Below are 13,386 nucleotides of genomic sequence, written 5' to 3' on the forward strand. Positions count from 1 at the left end.
CATTTATGTGTTATGTGTGTTGGCAATACCAATCTTGTTTTTTTGGAGCTAGCAATGAGTGTATTTTGACCACAGGTTGGATTCACATCTGTGTCCTTGACTTGTTGACATATTTAGGTTTAATCACAATGTAGCAACGCCCTGAAACATACTCAGCCATCTCATTAATTTGACTCTTAATAGAACGATCATTCTTAAATGAACACCACGCTGTTAAGAAGACATGAAACTATGAAATGAGACCATGAAATCAGATGGAAAATGCTAACTGAGTTATTAATGTAACGGCCAATCAGGGATTTTTAAAAGAATCTATTTCCGTACAGGAGTCGCCCCTTTAAAGGCAGTTTGCACTGGCTTAAAGGTCCAATATTCTGTAAAGTCCTCTTCACCATGTTCATCTAACTCTAACATGTGTCCCTAGTCTGTCTACAAACCCCCCAATGATGAGAAAAGTCCATCCTCTCCATCTTTAACCTTCTCCACTTTTCAGAAAATGTGTGCTCAAACAGGCCGTTTGGAGATTTTCCCTTCATGACATCACAAAGGGCAGTAGCCCCTCCCCCAGGTGGGTGACACTCCCACAGCTAGGTGTTTGTTCTTCACTCTGAGTCTGCCTTCTCACCGTAAACAATAGGACAAGGAGCGAGAAAGACCGAGTACACATCAGAGTAGATTTAGAACAAGAAACTTCACACACATGTTTTGAGGAGCTCTGAGACTTATTTACACTGAAGAAGAGGAGGAGGATATGTGACCTTTCATTTTAAACACCAGTAAGCTAATAATAAGTCCACTTGTTATACAGACTATGACGTCAGCCTACCTTGCATTTTTGTTGGCATCTGAACGGAGCATCTTTACAGCCACTAAAACCAGCTGATCTTCAGGGATGTCAAATAAAAACTCTTGATTCATGAACTCCTGCATTCCCTCCGCCTCACACAGGTGTACCTGAGAAGACGGGAGATAAAGGTGAGCGAGACAAAACGTATCAGAAGAAGCATTTACAAACAAAAGCTGGTCATTGTTCTTACAGAGAGCATGAAGCACACACCTCTCCAAACTGTCCCTCGCCCAGCTTCTCTTTAAATGTGAGTAGCTTTCTTGGGAACTCCTCCACGACCACGTCCTTCCCCGACAACAGGTCCATGGTGAGTGCAGGGATGGCGTATGTGTTGCTTCCAGTCACGCCCTGCAGGTTAACAATATCTGCCTCTGCGTAGTGAGGGACGCCATCTTGGATTACAGTAGCTGCTGTGCTGGTAGAAGCTTAAACACAACACAGGAAACTGTTAGTAGGAATCTCTGTTAGACAGTGTTGATTATTCGTATTAGGGTTGTGAGTATGTAAGTAGATCTGTCCTAAACCTACCGGGCTCCTCAGAGCTCTGCGCAAACTCGGGCAGCTTACATATGAGGCGTGACGGCTCCTGGTAGTCGGGACCCAGAGGAAAAATGCGCTCATATGTGGAGCTAGACTCCTGCTCGCTGGTTGTACTCGACTGGTTGTGGTTGTAGGCAAACGTCTCACTCTGTATTGACAAACTGGCAGTTAGTTCATCGTCCAGCATCCGGCGAGAGGCCTAGAATGAAGGACGTGGGGAGGGGGGGTCAAGGAACAGATTCCATCACCCTCCAAATCAAGACTGAGGAATCTCAATGGATACTCGAAAACGTCACTGAACATCAGTGGGGGTCTCACCTTTTCCAACATCTTCTGCCACACCTGCCTCCACAAGATGATGACAATGATGGCCACCAGGATGAAGATGATGGCCACCAAACAACCTATCAGAATCCGGGTGTTGCTGTCGTCTACTTTGTGGGTTGGGTCTTCCTCTGGGGATGAAATACAGACAGACACAGTTTTGAAGGCACAATATGTAACTGAATCGGTCCTGACCCTCTAACTGAGTCGGTCCTGACCCTCTAACTGAGTCAGTCCTGACCTTCTAACTGAGTCAGTCCTGACCCTCTTACTGAGTCAGTCTTGACCCTCTAACTGAGTCAGTCCTGACCTTCTAACTGAGTCAGTCCTGACCCTCTTACTGAGTCAGTCTTGACCCTCTAACTGAGTCAGTCCTGACCTTCTAACTGAGTCAGTCCTGACCTTCTAACTGAGTCAGTCCTGACCCTCTAACTGAGTCAGTCCTCCTGACCCTCTAACTGAGTCAGTCCTCCTGACCCTCTAACTGAGTCAGTCCTCCTGACCCTCTAACTGAGTCAGTCCTCCTGACCCTCTAACTGAGTCAGTCCTCCTGACCCTCTAACTGAGTCAGTCCTGACCTTCTAACTGAGTCAGTCCTGACCCTCTAACTGAGTCGGTCCTGACCCTCTTACTGAGTCAGTCCTGACCCTCTTACTGAGTCGGTCCTGACCCTCTAACTGAGTCGGTCCTGACCTTCTAACTGAGTCAGTCCTGACCCTCTTACTGAGTCGGTCCTCCTGACCCTCTTACTGAGTCAGTCCTGACCTTCTAACTGAGTCAGTCCTGACCTTCTAACTGAGTCAGTCCTGACCCTCTAACTGAGTCAGTCCTGACCCTCTAACTGAGTCAGTCCTCCTGACCCTCTTACTGAGTCAGTCCTCCTGACCCTCTAACTGAGTCAGTCCTCCTGACCCTCTTACTGAGTCAGTCCTCCTGACCCTCTAACTGAGTCAGTCCTCCTGACCCTCTTACTGAGTCGGTCCTGACCCTCTAACTGAGTCGGTCCTCCTGACCCTCTTACTGAGTCAGTCCTCCTGACCCTCTAACTGAGTCAGTCCTCCTGACCCTCTAACTGAGTCAGTCCTCCTGACCCTCTTACTGAGTCGGTCCTGACCCTCTAACTGAGTCAGTCCTCCTGACCCTCTTACTGAGTCAGTCCTCCTGACCCTCTAACTGAGTCAGTCCTCCTGACCCTCTAACTGAGTCAGTCCTGACCCTCTAACTGAGTCGGTCCTGACCCTCTTATTGAGTCGGTCCTGACCCTCTAACTGAGTCGGTCCTGACCTTCTTACTGAGTCAGTCCTGACCCTCTAACTGAGTCAGTCCTCCTGACCCTCTAACTGAGTCGGTCCTGACCCTCTTATTGAGTCGGTCCTGACCCTCTAACTGAGTCGGTCCTGACCTTCTTACTGAGTCAGTCCTGACCCTGTAACTGAGTCAGTCCTGACCTTCTTACTGAGTCAGTCCTGACCCTCTAACTGAGTCAGTCCTGACCCTCTTACTGAGTCAGTCCTGACCCTCTTACTGAGTCGGTCCTGACACTCTAACTGAGTCGGACCTGACCCTCTAACTGAGTCGGACCTGACCCTCTTACTGAGTCCGTCCTGACCCTCTTACTGAGTCACTCCTGACCCTCTTACTGAGTCGGACCTGACCCTCTTACTGAGTCCATCTGGGGTTTAAAATCCTCTTAATCCTCCTTCGACCTGCTTCATTGTTTCGCGTTCACACACGTATCATCATTTAGTGGTCATGTTTTCAAACTGTCTTGCTGCAGAAAGATTTGTATTTTGTTTTCTGATGACATCACATCATTGCATATGTTCATCTGCATGTTGGCATGTTGTTAATTTTCCAAAGCTCCTGTAAGGAGTTTTCCCCTGGTAATGAAACGGACTGAAATAAATCCTGGACCTTCAAAAGCCAAGGACACCGTGATGAGGAATTGATTTTTGTTTCTCTTCAGTAATTGTATATGCACAGCGCCCCTGCTGCAGGTGTCAGACGAGGTCATCCTTAACAGCACGCTGCAGAAACAACCTTTTGAAAATTCACAGGACAAAATCCTGCAAAGAGGTTTGTGTGTGGAAACTCAGGGCAACATGTGCAAATCACAGTTTACATCATTACCTCATAATCATGTGAAATCCTGCAGCACTTTAACCCTGAGCCCTGTGTGTGTGTGTGTGTGTTTGTGTGTCAGTCTGTGTGTGTGTGTGTGTGTGTGTTTGTGTGTGTGTGTGTGTGTGTGTGTGTGTGTGTGTGTCTATGTGTGTGTGTGTGTGTGTGTGTGTGTGTGTGTGTGTGTTTGTGTGTCAGTCTGTGTGTGTGTGTGTGTGTGTGTATGTGTGTGTGTGTGTGTGTGTGTGTGTCTGTGTGTCTGTGTGTGTGTGTGTGTGTGTGTGTGTGTGTGTGTGTGTGTGTGTGTGTGTGTGTGTGTGTGTCTGTGTGTGTGTGTGTGTGTGTGTGTGTGTGTTTGTGTGTCAGTCTGTGTGTGTGTGTGTGTGTGTTTGTGTGTGTGTGTGTGTGTGTGTGTGTGTGTGTGTGTGTGTGTGTGTGTGTGTGTTTGTGTGTGCGTGCTGTTCCTCACTGACCTGGTGGTATGTTTGGTGGGAGACCCGTCTTGGGCGGAGCCAGTGTTGTGTTGTACATGGCTGTGTCTGAAAGGTCAGAGGTCACAGAGATGATTAGAACTGCTCATTTGGAAAAACCTTCTTTAGCATAAACGTTTTGGTGTAAGTCAAAAGAAATATAACTTTGCAGCCCCTCAATCTCTTAATGAAACACAGAACAACACATCCAGATATCTGCAGAAGTCAATAAACCTTTAAAACTTTATAAATCTGTTAAACATCTCACTGGAGTTACAAACTAAACCCAGAGCCTATACCTGACTGAAAGGTGATCTCGCTGAACAACATCCAGGCGTCAGCAAAGTAGAACTGGCACTTGATAGCACTGGCCATTTGATTGGCTAGGTTGACGGTGACAAAGCGGGCGCTGGGATTCTTCTCATCCACCACGGGGCTGAAGGAAAGGGGCGTGGCCTCCCAGTCGGACTCAGAGCGGAAATAACATGTGACCTGACGGAAGGCCTTGACGTGCCTGGAGAACATGTTGTTGCAGTGGACCTGGATGGGGATAAAGGGGAACGTTGGGATGCTGTCTGTAGTGATGAGATAATATATTTGTTTTTTCAGCCTTACCTTCATGGTGGTAAAGTTCCTCGTGCGGTCAAACTCGAACATGATTTCAACAAAACCATTTGGGAAGCTCTCGTTGTTCCAGCCCACATAGTCGTACCCCGGCCACACGTTGTAGACATGACTGTGTGTGAAATCATCCAGACCACACACTCCGTCAGTCAGCTGGCCCAGGCCTTCTGTCATGCTGAGAAACAAAAAAAAAGAGGCAGAGGACGTCTTCCTTATGCTCTTCCATTTAAAGGTTTTTTACAGTATGAACTTTGACCACTAGGTGGCAGCATTATAAAACCAACATCTCACTTCTACTTCTGGCCATCTGACTGTAATAAAGGTAATTTTCTTTTCCCTCTGTTTCCAAGACAGAGAAGGAAGCACGAGTGTGTCATGGAGTACATTATTCACAATGCCATAATCCAAACACTGCTGTCAACACTCTGATTGGTTAACTCCACTTTTTAGCAGGATTGACTCAGTCGCTCCCATGAGCTGTTGCCTAACAGTAAAACCACCACAGCCCACTCATAAGCTCTGTCTCTTTGCTGTCACCGTGGCGACCATACAGGCAACAACAATGACTGACAAAAGGAGGAGAACAATGATGACGCAGTGTGTTTGTGTGTGTGCAACAGAAAGGAGAAGAGGGGATCACAGTAAACCAGACAAACCTGTGGATGACGGCGCCGTCATAGACAGAGTCGTTAACGTAAACAGGGTGAGAGGGCAGATTCATCTGTTCTCCTGCTGGAGCGTTATATGAAACAAGACCGTCTGCAAAAGGAAAGAACGTGATCCTGTTTATTTAATCACTCAATCACTCCCAAACACATGCTGTGCACAGAGCTTAACTTGTGGTAGACATTTTAAGATTACTAAAGCTACAAAAATGCTAAATGGACTTGAGCTTGTTTATTTATTTTCTAGTCTTCTGACTACTCAAAGTGCGTTAGTGGGTGGCTGTGGGTCAAGGGTTCGATCCCCAGCTCCTGCAGCGACATGTCCGATGTGTCCTTGGGCAAGACACTTAACCCTGAATCCCCCTGCTTCAGTGGTGGTGTATGAATGGGATTAGTTACTTCTGATGGACCATAGTGATCACTACCATCAGTGTGTGAATGTGTAGGTGTGAAATACAGTGTAAAAGCGCTTTGAGGAGTCAGAAGACTAGAAAATAACTATACAAGCTCAAGTCCATTTATGTCCGATGTGTCCTTGGGCAAGACACTTAACCCCAAGTTGCTCCTGCTGCTTTGTTGGCGTTGTATCATCAGATATGGATGGACCATGTTTTGTTTTTGCTAGCCTCCCTGTGTGACTCCCTCCCCTTTATCCCTGGCTTGAAAGGTGCTTTATAAATAAAGTTTGAATTGACTGAGGGCCCAAAGTGCAAAAACGGCATGTGTGTAAAAGTTAAATTTGAGACTATGAGCACAAATTAATATTAAATATAAAGTCAGTGTTGCGTACATGATTCCCTTTGTTCAAATCATCAGCTGATCTTTGTTTTGTTTTCATCTTCATTGGTTCTTTGGCTCCGCTGTGCTCCACTTCCTCACTCCCCCCCCCCCCCCCCCCCCCCCCCCAGCCATCTCTTACCCAGCCACTCACAGCCGTAGAGCTCCACTCTCATGCAGACGTTCATGGAGTGGTCAGTGACCGGCATGAAGCGAACGAAGCGCGCGATGATCGGCGGTTCCAGGTCCTTCAGTACAATGTCGTAGGCGTTTCTGTTTCCTTCAATCACCTGCAGGTAAAACAAACGCACCCTGACCCTGTGAGTAAGTTCAACTTTGATTTACAACCAGCATGATAACAAAGTCATGGCCTTCCGATATCATTTTTAGATAATAAGAATGAATAGACAGCGATATCTCTTTATGGTCGATAAACAGCTGAGAGGGCATCATCCAGGACAATGAGAATCAGCAGTTTATTAGCGATCTGTTTCTTCATCTTGTGGAGGTTGACTTACCTGCTTGCCCTGCCTGTTCCTCCACGAGATCCAGCGGCTTCCATCACGGCTGTATTTGATCTTGTACATCTGGGCAAACTCGTTGCCGATGCCCCCTGCGTGACGGCCCTGCGTGCCAACAAGAGTGATGAAGTGGAGCGAGCGCAGGTCAATCTGCAGAAACTCCTTCAGACTGTCCGGCTCCACCGTTATCTCTGGACACCAAGCGCCGTCCCCTTCCTCAAAATCCAACCTGGAGGAGACAGGGGGGGGGGGGGGGGGTGGAGAGAGTGAGGGGGGAGGAGAGAGAGAGAGAGACAGAGGGGTAGACAGAGAGAGAGAGTGAGGGGGGAGAGGGGAGAGAGAGGGAGAGAGAGAGAGAGAGACAGAGGGGTAGACAGAGAGAGAGGGGGGAGAGAGTGAGGGGGGAGAGGGGAGAGAGAGGGAGAGAGAGAGAGAGAGACAGAGGGGTAGACAGAGAGAGAGGGGGGGAGAGAGTGAGGGGGGAGAGGGGAGAGAGAGGGAGAGAGAGAGAGAGAGACAGAGGGGGAGACAGAGAGAGACAGAGGGGGAGACAGAGAGAGAGAGGGAGGGAGAGAGAGAGAGAGAGGGAGAGAGAGAGAGAGAGAGAAAGGTAAAGTAGGTAAAAAAAACAGAAGGTGGATTTTCTTATAAGAATTAAAGCAGGAAAGGGAAAGGACAAGGGAGAAGGAAAATTAGGACAGGATGGAGATGAAAAGGTGAGAGGAAAGTAAAAGTGAGTGCGGTGGTGGATGTCAGCCTGTTATGCAAACACCAAAGTGACAGCCTGCGTTGTAAATTCATCTGTGTAGTAAAGTAATTTTGGGTGAGGGGCTGGCAGGACACACACACACACACATATGCACACACGTGTGTGTGTGTGTGTGTGTGTGTGTGTGTGTGTGTGTGTGTGTGTGTGTGTGTGTGTGTGTGTGTGTGTGTGTGTGTGTGTGTGCATGTGTGTGTGTGTGTGTGTGTGTGTGTGCATGTGAGTGTGTGTGTGTGTATAACCTACCTGCCATATCTAGCAGCTGTGGATTCAGACCACTGGCTGGAGGCGGAGATGTCCTCGTCCTGTATCTGACCTCCTGACATGCCCAGAGGATACCGACACACACCTGAGACGGGACGACATGTTTCATAAGAAGACGAGAAGAAACCAGCATGAAGGTCAAAAGATAACTCAACTTTATTTGTGCCTGAAGGGTGATTGGTTTTGCCGAGGTTAAAACGGAAAGAGGTGCTGAATGGAGCGGCCTCGGAGAACAATGATGCTTAACTGATGCTCTTAGCAGCTTCTATTAGAAGTGCTGAGTCAACATGAAATATAAACCAGTCCCTAATATTCATCAAATAAAGTCCAAAACATACAGTACAGAACCACAATAATGTTAGACTTCATACATACGAGAGAGTTACTGCTGACAATGTTTCCAACAGAAACGTACTGCTGTCATCATTATGAACTCATCCATTCATACACATTCACACACTGATGGTAGAGACTGCTGAGTAAAGAGTCCATCAGTATTAACTCATCCATTCATACACATTCACACACTGATGGTAGAGGCTTCTGTGTAAAGAGACCATCAGTATTAACACATCCATTCATAGACATTCACACACTGATGGTAGAGGCTGCTGTGTAAAGAGTCCATCAGTATTAACACATCCATTCATACACATTCACACACTGATGGAAGAGGCTGCTGTGTAAAGAGTCCATCAGTATTAACTCATCCATTCATACACACTCACACACTGATGGTAGAGGCTGCTGAGTAAAGAGTCCATCAGTATTAACTCATCCATTCATACACACTCACACACTGATGGTAGAGGCTGCTGTGTAAAGAGTCCATCAGTATTAACTCATCCATTCATACACATTCACATACTGATGATAGAGGCTGCTTTCACACACTGATGGTAGAGGCTGCTGTGTAAAGAGTCCATCAGCATTAACTCATCCATTCATACACATTCACACGCTGATGGTAGAGGCTGCTAAGTAAAGAGACCATCAGTATTAACTCATCCATTCATACACATTCACACGCTGATGGTAGAGGCTGCTGAGTAAAGAGTCCATCAGTATTAATTCATCCATTCATACACATTCACACACTGATGGTAGAGGCTGCAGTGTAAAGAGTCCATCAGTATGAACTCATCCATTCATACACATTCACACACTGATGGTAGAGGCTGCTGTGTAAAGAGTCCATCAGTATTAACTCATCCATTCATACAAATTCACACACTGACGGTAGAGGCTGCTGAGTACAGAGACCATCAGTATTAACTCATCCATTCATACACATTCACACACTGATGGTAGAGGCTGCTGAGTAAAGAGTCCATCAGTATTAACTCATCCATTCATACACATTCAAACACTGATGGTAGAGGCTGCTGAGTAAAGAGTCCATCAGTATTAACTCATCCATTCATACACATTCACACACTGATGGTAAAGGCTTCTGTGTAAAGAGACCATCAGTATTAACACATCCATTCATAGACATTCACACACTGATGGTAGAGGCTGCTGTGTAAAGAGTCCATCAGTATTAACTCATCCATTCATACACATTCACACACTGATGGAAGAGGCTGCTGAGTAAAGAGTCCATCAGTATTAACTCATCCATTCATACACACTCACACACTGATGGTAGAGGCTGCTGAGTAAAGAGTCCATCGGTATTAACTCATCCATTCATACACACTCACACACTGATGGTAGAGGCTGCTGTGTAAAGAGTCCATCAGTATTAACTCATCCATTCATACACATTCACATACTGATGATAGAGGCTGCTTTCACACACTGATGGTAGAGGCTGCTGTGTAAAGAGTCCATCAGCATTAACTCATCCATTCATACACATTAACACACTGATGGTAGAGGCTGCTGAGTAAAGAGACCATCAGTATGAACTCATCCATTCATACACATTCACACGCTGATGGTAGAGGCTGCTGAGTAAAGAGTCCATCAGTATTAATTCATCCATTCATACACATTCACACACTGATGGTAGAGGCTGCAGTGTAAAGAGTCCATCAGTATGAACTCATCCATTCATACACATTCACACACTGATGGTAGAGGCTGTTGTGTAAAGAGTCCATCAGTATTAACTCATCCATTCATACACATTCACACACTGATGGTAGAGGCTGCTGAGTAAAGAGTCCATCAGTATTAACTCATCCATTCATACACATTCAAACACTGATGGTAGAGGCTGCTGAGTAAAGAGTCCATCAGTATTAACTCATCCATTCATACACATTCACACACTGATGGTAGAGGCTGCTGAGTAAAGAGTCCATCAGTATTAACTCATCCATTCATACACATTCACACACTGATGATAGAGGCTGCTTTCACACACTGATGGTAGAGGCTGCTGTGTAAAGAGTCCATCAGCATTAACTCATCCATTCATACACATTCACACACTGATGATAGAGGCTGCTTTCACACACTGATGGTAGAGGCTGCTGTATAAAGAGTCCATCAGCATTAACTCATCCATTCATACACATTCACACGCTGATGGTAGAGGCTGCTGAGTAAAGAGACCATCAGTATTAACTCATCCATTCATACACATTCACACGCTGATGGTAGAGGCTGCAGTGTAAAGAGTCCATCAGTATTAATTCATCCATTCATACACATTCACACACTGATGGTAGAGGCTGCTGTGTAAAGAGTCCATCAGCATTAATTAATCCATTCATACACATTCACACGCTGATGGTAGAGGCTGCTGAGTAAAGAGACCATCAGTATTAACTCATCCATTCATACACACTCACACACTGATGGTAGAGGCTGCTGTGTAAAGAGTCCATCAGTATTAACTCATCCATTCATACACATTCACATACTGATGATAGAGGCTGCTTTCACACACTGATGGTAGAGGCTGCTGTGTAAAGAGTCCATCAGCATTAACTCATCCATTCATACACATTAACACACTGATGGTAGAGGCTGCTGAGTAAAGAGACCATCAGTATGAACTCATCCATTCATACACATTCACACGCTGATGGTAGAGGCTGCTGAGTAAAGAGTCCATCAGTATTAATTCATCCATTCATACACATTCACACACTGATGGTAGAGGCTGCAGTGTAAAGAGTCCATCAGTATGAACTCATCCATTCATACACATTCACACACTGATGGTAGAGGCTGCTGTGTAAAGAGTCCATCAGTATTAACTCATCCATTCATACACATTCACACACTGATGGTAGAGGCTGCTGACTAAAGAGTCCATCAGTATTAACTCATCCATTCACACACATTCAAACACTGATGGTAGAGGCTGCTGAGTAAAGAGTCCATCATTATTAACTCATCCATTCATACACATTCACACACTGATGGTAGAGGCTTCTGTGTAAAGAGACCATCAGTATTAACACATCCATTCATAGACATTCACACACTGATGGTAGAGGCTGCTGTGTAAAGAGTCCATCAGTATTAACTCATCCATTCATACACATTCACACACTGATGGAAGAGGCTGCTGAGTAAAGAGTCCATCAGTATTAACTCATCCATTCATACACACTCACACACTGATGGTAGAGGCTGCTGAGTAAAGAGTCCATCAGTATTAACTCATCCATTCATACACACTCACACACTGACGGTAGAGGCTGCTGTGTAAAGAGTCCATCAGTATTAACTCATCCATTCATACACATTCACATACTGATGATAAAGGCTGCTTTCACACACTGATGGTAGAGGCTGCTGTGTAAAGAGTCCATCAGCATTAACTCATCCATTCATACACATTAACACACTGATGGTAGAGGCTGCTGAGTAAAGAGACCATCAGTATGAACTCATCCATTCATACACATTCACACGCTGATGGTAGAGGCTGCTGAGTAAAGAGTCCATCAGTATTAATTCATCCATTCATACACATTCACACACTGATGGTAGAGGCTGCAGTGTAAAGAGTCCATCAGTATGAACTCATCCATTCATACACATTCACACACTGATGGTAGAGGCTGCTGTGTAAAGAGTCCATCAGTATTAACTCATCCATTTATACACATTCACACACTGACGGTAGAGGCTGCTGAGTACAGAGACCATCAGTATTAACTCATCCATTCATACACATTCACACACTGATGGTAGAGGCTGCTGAGTAAAGAGTCCATCAGTATTAACTCATCCATTCATACACATTCAAACACTGATGGTAGAGGCTGCTGAGTAAAGAGTCCATCAGTATTAACTCATCCATTCATACACATTCACACACTGATGGTAGAGGCTGCTGAGTAAAGAGTCCATCAGTATTAACTCATCCATTCATACACATTCACACACTGATGATAGAGGCTGCTTTCACACACTGATGGTAGAGGCTGCTGTGTAAAGAGTCCATCAGCATTAACTCATCCATTCATACACATTCACACACTGATGATAGAGGCTGCTTTCACACACTGATGGTAGAGGCTGCTGTGTAAAGAGTCCATCAGCATTAACTCATCCATTCATACACATTCACACGCTGATGGTAGAGGCTGCTGAGTAAAGAGACCATCAGTATTAACTCATCCATTCATACACATTCACACGCTGATGGTAGAGGCTGCAGTGTAAAGAGTCCATCACTATTAATTTATCCATTCATACACATTCACACACTGATGGTAGAGGCTGCTGTGTAAAGAGTCCATCAGCATTAATTAATCCATTCATACACATTCACACGCTGATGGTAGAGGCTGCTGAGTAAAGAGACCATCAGTATTAACTCATCCATTCATACACATTCACACGCTGAAGGTAGAGGCTGCTGAGTAAAGAGTCCATCAGTATTAATTCATCCATTCATACACATTCACACACTGATGGTAGAGGCTGCTGTGTAAAGAGTCCATCAGCATTAATTAATCCATTCATACACATTCACACACTGATGATAGAGGCTGCTTTCACACACTGATGGTAGAGGCTGCTGTGTAAAGAGTCCATCAGCATTAACTCATCCATTCATACACATTCACACACTGATGATAGAGGCTGCTTTCACACACTGATGGTAGAGGCTGCTGTATAAAGAGTCCATCAGCATTAACTCATCCATTCATACACATTCACACGCTGATGGTAGAGGCTGCTGAGTAAAGAGACCATCAGTATTAACTCATCCATTCATACACATTCACACGCTGATGGTAGAGGCTGCAGTGTAAAGAGTCCATCAGTATTAATTCATCCATTCATACACATTCACACACTGATGGTAGAGGCTGCTGTGTAAAGAGTCCATCAGCATTAATTAATCCATTCATACACATTCACACGCTGATGGTAGAGGCTGCTGAGTAAAGAGACCATCAGTATTAACTCATCCATTCATACACACTCACACACTGATGGTAGAGGCTGCTGTGTAAAGAGTCCATCAGTATTAACTCATCCATTCATA

General features: G+C 45.3%; 1 protein-coding gene across 3 annotated transcripts in view; it reads right to left on the reverse strand.

Moving 5' to 3' along the window:
- ddr2a (discoidin domain receptor tyrosine kinase 2a) overlaps nt 1-13,386 on the reverse strand; it is a 47,031-nt gene that overhangs the window by 3,923 nt on the left and 29,722 nt on the right. The window contains exons 3-13 of one of the 3 annotated variants that reach the window (XM_061034857.1): nt 7,902-8,004; nt 6,887-7,118; nt 6,511-6,658; nt 5,583-5,685; nt 4,918-5,101; nt 4,602-4,842; nt 4,306-4,371; nt 1,706-1,842; nt 1,415-1,586; nt 1,058-1,272; nt 827-954 (exon numbers count right to left, since the gene is read on the reverse strand). In XM_061034857.1, the coding sequence (XP_060890840.1) occupies nt 827-954; nt 1,058-1,272; nt 1,415-1,586; nt 1,706-1,842; nt 4,306-4,371; nt 4,602-4,842; nt 4,918-5,101; nt 5,583-5,685; nt 6,511-6,658; nt 6,887-7,118; nt 7,902-8,004 (1,729 nt within the window). Of the gene's footprint in view, nt 1-826; nt 955-1,057; nt 1,273-1,375; nt 1,587-1,705; nt 1,843-4,305; nt 4,372-4,601; nt 4,843-4,917; nt 5,102-5,582; nt 5,686-6,510; nt 6,659-6,886; nt 7,119-7,901; nt 8,005-13,386 lie in introns of all 3 variants that reach the window. The other 2 variants (XM_061034858.1, XM_061034856.1) reach the window with 2 other exon arrangements.

This window comes from Labrus mixtus, chromosome 3 (genome assembly GCF_963584025.1).
Source record: "Labrus mixtus chromosome 3, fLabMix1.1, whole genome shotgun sequence".
Taxonomy (NCBI): Eukaryota; Metazoa; Chordata; class Actinopteri; order Labriformes; family Labridae; genus Labrus; species Labrus mixtus.